At 66.9% G+C, this 6912-nt stretch overlaps 2 protein-coding genes across 2 annotated transcripts; both read left to right on the plus strand.

Annotated features, from left to right (window-relative positions):
- The first annotated feature begins 264 nt into the window (after window positions 1–264).
- On the plus strand, window positions 265–1837 carry LOC134434529 (protein S100-A13-like). The gene is made up of 3 exons (XM_063183194.1): window positions 265–461; window positions 597–804; window positions 1661–1837. Exons 2-3 carry the CDS (start codon window positions 613–615, stop codon window positions 1793–1795), a joined length of 327 nt encoding a protein of 108 aa, XP_063039264.1. The 5' UTR covers window positions 265–461; window positions 597–612; the 3' UTR covers window positions 1796–1837.
- A 487-nt stretch (window positions 1838–2324) lies between these two features.
- On the plus strand, window positions 2325–6610 carry LOC134434527 (protein S100-A14-like). The gene is made up of 4 exons (XM_063183192.1): window positions 2325–2408; window positions 2849–2972; window positions 4566–4712; window positions 5367–6610. Exons 2-4 carry the CDS (start codon window positions 2940–2942, stop codon window positions 5484–5486), a joined length of 300 nt encoding a protein of 99 aa, XP_063039262.1. The 5' UTR covers window positions 2325–2408; window positions 2849–2939; the 3' UTR covers window positions 5487–6610.
- The last annotated feature ends 302 nt before the right edge of the window (window positions 6611–6912 follow it).

Consider the following 6912-nt stretch of genomic DNA (forward strand, 5'->3'; position numbering starts at 1 on the left):
GTCCCCAGCCCTGCAGGGAATGACCTGGGGGTGACACCGGTCCTGCACCCCCAAAATGGGGCTCGAAGTTTGGATTTAATAATCTCGGGCGTCTTTTCCACCCAAAACCATGCCGATTTTGGGAACGTTTCCGTGCACGGCCCCGGTGATGTCCCCGGTCCCCTCCTGTCCCCACCGGAGCTCCCCGAGCGGCGCCACCGAGGCCGCGGCCGCTTCAGGCCGAGCTTGGTCCGGTGCCCGGGCTGGGAGGGAGCAGAGCACGGAGGGACGGACGGACGGACCGACGGACGGGCGGTGACTCCGCGTCCGTCCGGCCGCATCAGGAAACCCAACACCGGCGCGACACCGAGCGAGGGGGGGACACACAAAGGCTGCGCTGTCCCCTCCTGCAGCGCGGCTATAAAAACGCCTGAAAACGCCCCAAAAGTGCCCCAAACCCCTCGAAACGGCGGCAGCGAGGGGTGAGCGCGGCCTCGCTTCCCCGATGTCCCCGCGCCACCAGCGGGGTCCTGCACAAACCCTCGTAGGGTTGGGGAGGGGGGCGAAAATCCCGCCTGGGACATCCCCCGACCCTTTCTGGGCTCCTGTCCCCGCAGCCCCGTGTCCGGTGCCATGGCCGAGCCGCCCGAAGGGACCGAGCGGACCGAAGGGACCGAACCGACCGAGCTGACGGAGCTGGAGGCGGCCATCGAGCGCATCGTCACCGTGTTTGTCACCTTCGCCGCCAAGGAGGGCAGGAAGGGGACGCTGAGCACCGGCGAGTTCAAGGAGCTCGTGCGGCTCCAGCTGCCCAACATGATGAAGGTGAGGGGGGCGGCGGCAGCACCGGGGGGTCCCCCAGGGGTCCCCCTAAACTGTGGGGGCCCCCCGGTGTCCCCCAGAACCGTGGGGATGCTCCCGATGTACCCCTGAACCGTGGGGCTGCTCCTGATCATCCAGGGGTCCCCCTGAACCTGTGCCCTGAGTGTCCCCCTAAACTGTGGGGTGTTCTAGTGTCCCCCTGAACCGCGGGGATGCTCCCGGTGCTCTGGGGGTCCCCCTGAACCGGTGTCCCGGGGGTCCCCCTGAACTGTGGGCCTTTCCTGTTCCCCATTGAGGGTCCCCCTGATTCGTGGGGCTGCTCCTGATCATCCAGGGGTCCCCCAGAACCGGTGCCCCGGGGGTCCCACAGAACCGTGGGGCTGCTCCCGAGGGTCCCCCAGAACTGAGGGGCTGCTCCCGGTGCCCCGGGGTTCCCCCAGAACTGTGGGGCTGCTCCCGATCGTCCAGGGGTCCCCCAGAACCGGTGCCCCGGGGGTGCCCCCGAACCACGAGACTGCTCCCGATGCTCTGGGGGTCCCCTCGGGGCTGCTCCCGATCTCTTGGGGGTCCCCCTGAACCAGTCCCCCGAGGGTCCCCCAGAACCGTGGGGCTGCCCCTGATCATCCAGGGGTCCCCTCGGGGCTGGTCCCTCGGAGGTCCCCCTGAACCGGTCTCCTGAGGGTGCCCCCGAACCGTGGGGCCGCTCCCGGTGCCCCCAGTGTCCCCCTGTCCCGGAGTCCCCCAGAACCGCAGTTCTGTCCCGCTCCCCCCGGCTCTGCCAGCCCCCGCTCCCCCCATTCCCATCCCGCTTTCTGGGGGTCTCCAAGCCGCCCCTCCCGCGTTCCCCCCACCCCGGCAGGACGTGCCCTCGCTGGAGGAGAAGATGAGCGAGCTGGACGTGAACAACGACGAGGAGCTGCGGTTCGGGGAGTTCTGGCGGCTCGTGGGGGAGCTGGCCAAGGCCGTGCGCAGGGACAAGGCGGCCAAGAAGTGACAGAGAGGCCTCTAAAAAATAAAACAAAAAGGTTTTCCCCGAGCCTGAGCATCGCTGCTGTTCTTGCTGGGCTCCAGGTTGGAGCCCCCATCTCGTGGTGGGGTTGGGGTCACGGTGGATGGGGCTGTTCCCAAATCACCCTGGCGCCGGTTTGGCTTTTTGGGGCGCCCCACAAACACCTTCCTGCCACGTTGGGGGGTGCGTGGGGGGCTGTGGCCGGGGTGGGGCTCGGGAGATCCCCGACAGCGATGCCACACCGGTCACGGTGGCCACCAGCTCCTCTGCAGGGTCTGGGCGGCACAGGGGGCACATCCCGGCTTGGGGAATACCCCGAATATTCAGAATATTGAGAATATTCATCGCCCCGAATCCCGGCGCTGCTGAGATCCCGGTGCGGGCTCTCGGTGCCGTTCCCACACGGGATGAGGAAGATGAGGAGCCGCCGGTGTGGCCGGGAAGGAGGGAAGGAGGCGTTTCCCGGCCCCAACGCTGGCGCCGGGCCAGGCGCTCCTAAATCACTGCCTTGCACCACGGAGCTCCCACTCACACCCGGCCCGGTATAAAACCCCGGCCCGCCGCAGCCCGGGCACACCCGGGCCAGCCCGAGCTGCAGGTGAGTGGGATGGGATGGGGCGAGGGGATTTGTGTGCCCTGGGATGGGATCAGAGGGGGGTTGTGTGCCCTGGGATGGGATCAGAGGGGGGTTGTGATCTCTGGGATGGGATCAGAGCGGGTTTGTGATCTCTGGGATGGGATCAGAGGGGCGTTGTGCGCTCTGGGATGGGACCGAGGGGGTTTTTGGGTTTGTGCGCTCTGGGATGGGACCGAGGGGGTTTTTTGGGTTTTTGAGCCTCGGGCCCCTCCGCTCCCACGCTCGGCTCTGCCGCGACTTGCGAGGACGCCGGGGACGTGTCCCGGCAGCTCCGGAGCCGCATCCCGGGGCTCGTTCCGCCGTGAGGAGGAGGAGGAGGAGGAGGAGGAGGAGTCCTGGAGCTGGAATAGGGGGAGCTCACCCCAAACCCAGAGCTGAGCTTGGATTCCTTTCCCCGCCAGCTCCCCCCGGATCCGCGGCACAGGAGAGACCCCCGAGAGACCCCCGAGAGCCCGAGAGACCCCAGGAGGGACCCCCGAGAGACCCCCGAGGATGGGCCAGTGCAACTGCCGCAAGAAGAGAAAGGTCCGGGGGGACACCGGGGGTGACACCGGGGGCGATACCGGGGGTGACCGGGACACACTGGAGGGATGGGGGCGATACCGGGGGTGACCCCCGGGCATGGCGCAGGAACCGGGGGCTGGTCGGGGCTTTGGGAGGCTCCGGGATTGACTCCGGGAGCGTCTCCGTGGATGCCCCGGTGGTAGAGAAGCTCCCGTTCTTCTGCTCGGTTTGCAACCGGGAGGTGCCCACCGGGGAGGTGCTCACCCCAGCCGGGAGGTGCCCACCCCACCCCTGGCACCGGTGGAGGATTTGGGCGCACCGGGCTGAGGCTTTGGGCATCACCGGCTGTGGTTTCACGGGGAAGCCGCAGATTTGGGGTGAATCAGCGGCGTTTCACTAAAACGGAGCCGCGGGAGAGAAAGGGAAAGACCGGGAATGACCGAGATTGACGGGGATTGACCGAGATTGACGGGGATTGACCGGGAGTGACCGGGAATGATGGGGGGAGACCGAGAACAACCGGGCTTGATCAGGAATGACCGGGATTGATCAGGAAAGACCGGGAGAGACCGGGCGGGACCGAGATTGATCGGGAATGACCGGGACTGACCAGGATTGATCAGGAGAGACCGGGCGGGACCGAGATTGACCGGGATTGATCGGGAATGACCGGGATTGACCAGGAGAGTCTGGGAGAGACCGAGAGTGACCACGACTGACCACGACTGACCAGGATAGACCGGGGACGGGGGTCCGGTTATTCTGCGCCCCCTGCCCCGCCGGTACCGGGGTCTGGGGGTGGCCGGGGAGCTCCGGGCGGGCTCTGAGTCACGGAGGGAGAGGAAGAACCAGTCGGGACGGGCCGGGCCCGCGCCGGGGGTGGCGAGAGACGCCGCGGTGGCGGAGCCTGGGCGGGGACGGCTCGGGGGGACGGGAGGTGGCGGCTGGAGGGGCCGCGACAGCTGGATGGGGGCGAGAAACATCTGGGGGCATCACATCTGTGTGGGGGCTGCGAGGGGGCACAGCTGGATAGGGTGGTAGCTGGATGGGGAGGTGGCACAGGTGGATGAGGGGGTCACAGCTGGATGGGGAGGTGGCACAGGTGGATGGGGAGGTGTCTCGCATCTGCACAGACGGGCCTGGTGCTAAGATTTTTTTTATGCTGTGGTTGTGAAGGGGTTAAATGTTTGATCGGGGGGGAGTGTTCCACCCGCTCGGGGCTTGTCCTGTGTCCCCCTCCTGACGTGTCACCCCTTCCGGGAGCTGTGCCACCCCTCTGGGGACCTGTGTGTCCCCTCCATGGATCTGTGCCACTCCTCTGGGGACAGTGCCACCCCTGTGGGGACCTGTCCCACCCCTCCATGGAGCTGTGCCACCACTCTGAGATCTGTCCCACCCACCCGAGGACCTGTGTGACCCATCCTGGAGCTGTGTCACTCCCTCTGGGGACCTGTCCCACCCCCTTGGGGACATGTCCCACCCCCCTGGGGACCTGTCCCACCCCCCTGGGGACCTGTCCCACCCCCCTGGGGACCTGTCCCATCCCCTTGGGGACCTGTCCCACCCCCTTGGGGACCTGTCCCCCCTTTTCTCACCCCGTGTGCCCCCTCCCAGGACTGCCAGGAGCTGACGGACGTGGAGCGCGCCATCGAGACCGTGATCAGCCAGTTCCACTGCTACGCCGTGAAGGGCCAGAAGGAGTACCTGACCCCCAACGAGATGCAGGAGCTGCTGGTGCAGAAGCTGCCGCACCTGGGCAAGGTCAGGGGAGTGACCAGGAGGAGATGGGAGTGGTCCTGGGTGAGGTGGGACCCCCCCAGGATGTCCCCATGGGGTCCTGGATGGAGGTGGGACCCCCCAATGGGTCCTGGATGAGGTGGGACGCCCCCCCAATGGGGTTCTGGGTAAGGTGGGAATCCCCCCAGGGTGTCCCAATGGGGTTCTGGAGCCCCCCAGGATGTCCCCATGGGGTCCTGGATGGAGGTGGGAACCCCTGATGCGGTCCTGGATGAAGGGGGACCCCCCAATGGGGTCCTGGATGAGATAGGACCCCCATAATGGGGCCCTGGATGGGAGTGGGACCCCCCCAGGATGTCCCAATGGGGTTCTGGAGCCCCCCAGGATGTCCCGATGGGGTCCTGGATGAGCTGGGGACCTCCCCAGAATGTCCCAATGGAGTCCTGGATGGAGGTGGGAGCCCCTGATGGGGTCCTGGATGGGGGTGGGATCCCCCCAGTGGGGTCCTGGATGAGGTGGGACCCTCCCCAGGATGTCCTAATAAGGTCCTGGACCCCCCCAGGATGTCCCGATGGGGTCCTGGATCCCGATGTTGTCTCTGTGGGACCCCCCCCCATTACCCCAATATTGTCTCGGGGGGACCCCCCCATCACCATCACCCCCATGTTCTCTCCACAGTGCGTGGGACCCCTGGAGGAGAAGATCGAGTGCATGGGAGACCCCAACGAGGCCAAGCTGGAGTTCGGGGAGTACTGGGACATGATGGGCGACGCGGCCAAGGGCTGCCGGAGGAAGTAGAGGGCGATGGCGGGGACGGGGACGCCCCCGAGGTGCCGCTCCCGGAGCTCCTGAGGCCGCCGAGCTCGGGGGGGACAGAGCGACCTCGGCGGGTCCCCCCTGCCCTTCCACCCCTGCCCTCCTCAGGCCTCCTGCCAGCCCCCAGCTCTGCCCGCTGTGGGGGTACCGGGGGGTCCTGGGTGCTCTGCCTCCATCCCCCGGACCCTCGGGTTTCGGTTCCCCCCGTCCCGGAGCTCCGGAGTGATCGGGACTCGGCTCCTTCCCCCTGATCCCCCCGGGATTTTGGGGCTCGATCCCCCCAGCCCCGATCCTCGGGACCCTCCGGGTTCGGTTTCCCTGGTCCCGGAGCTCGGGAGCGATCGGGACTCGGCTCCTTCCCCTTGATCCTCCCGGGATTTTGGGGTTCGTTCCCTCAGCTCCGTGCCCATAGGCGCCTCCACCCCCGGGTTTGTCCCATCTCTGTCCCCGGGACCCTCCGGGTTCGGTTCTCCCCGGTCCCGGAGCTCCGGAGCCATCGGGACTCGGCTCCTTCCCCCTGATTCCCCCGGGATTTTGGGGCTCGATCCCCCCAGCCCTGATCCCTGGGACCCTCCAGGTTCTGTTCCCTCGGGACCCTCCGGGTTCGGTTCTCCCCGGTCCCGGAGCTCCGGAGTGATCGGGACTCGGCTCCTTCCTCCTGATCCCCCCGGGATTTTGGGGCTCGATCCCCCAGCCCTGATCCCTGGGACCCTCCGGGTTCTGTTCCCTCGGGACCCTCCAGGTTCGGTTTCCCCGGTCCCGGAGCTCGGGAGCGATCGGGACTCGGCTCCTTCTCCTCGGTCTCCCCGGGATTTTGGGGTTCGTCCCCACCATGGCACCTCCAGGGCATCTCCACCCCCGGGTTTGTCCCACCTCGCTCTCTCGGGACCCTCCGGGTTCGGTTCCCCCCGGTCCCGGAGCTGCGGAGCCATCAGGATTCGGCTCCTTCCTCCCGATTCCCCCGAGATTTTGGGGTTTGTTCCCCCATTCCCGGTCCCCGGGACCCTCCGGTTGGGGCTCCTGGAGCTCCGGAGCCATCAGGACTCTGCTCCTTCCCCTCGGTCCCCTCGGGATTTTGGGGTTCGCCCCCCCGTCTCTGTACCCCATCACCCCTTGGCACCTCCATGGGCACCTCCAGGGGCACCCAAAGTTCCGCCGTGCCCGTGGCTGGGTGCGGGTGGCCCCGGAGCTCTCCCCGCGGTTCCCTCCCTGTTTCTGGGGGGTTCTTTTGGGTTTTTTTCGGGGTGATTTTGGGGTTTTTGCCCTCTCGGTGCCCCCCACACCTCCAGGGGTTCGGGCTGGGGTCGGGCGGGGCCGCTCGTGAGTGTTTTTGTATAAATTAATAAAGGAAAAAAATGGAAAAAACCCAAAAAATCCCAAACAAAGGAGAATGGGGGGGATCGTGTTT

This window comes from Melospiza melodia, unplaced genomic scaffold, assembly GCF_035770615.1.
Source record: "Melospiza melodia melodia isolate bMelMel2 unplaced genomic scaffold, bMelMel2.pri scaffold_373, whole genome shotgun sequence".
Taxonomy (NCBI): domain Eukaryota; kingdom Metazoa; phylum Chordata; class Aves; order Passeriformes; family Passerellidae; genus Melospiza; species Melospiza melodia.

What these genes read in the sequence shown, in the direction of transcription:
- LOC134434527 (XM_063183192.1), top strand. Translation starts at nt 2,940, where the DNA reads ATGGGCCAGTGCAACTGCCGCAAGAAGAGAAAG. An exon ending in ACTGCCGCAAGAAGAGAAAG is followed by an intron (nt 2,973 to 4,565) that starts GTCCGGGGGGAC and finishes GCCCCCTCCCAG; the next exon opens with GACTGCCAGGAGCTGACGGA. An exon ending in AGCTGCCGCACCTGGGCAAG is followed by an intron (nt 4,713 to 5,366) that starts GTCAGGGGAGTG and finishes TTCTCTCCACAG; the next exon opens with TGCGTGGGACCCCTGGAGGA.
- LOC134434529 (XM_063183194.1), top strand. Translation starts at nt 613, where the DNA reads ATGGCCGAGCCGCCCGAAGGGACCGAGCGGACCGAAGGGACCGAACCG. An exon ending in AGCTGCCCAACATGATGAAG is followed by an intron (nt 805 to 1,660) that starts GTGAGGGGGGCG and finishes CCACCCCGGCAG; the next exon opens with GACGTGCCCTCGCTGGAGGA.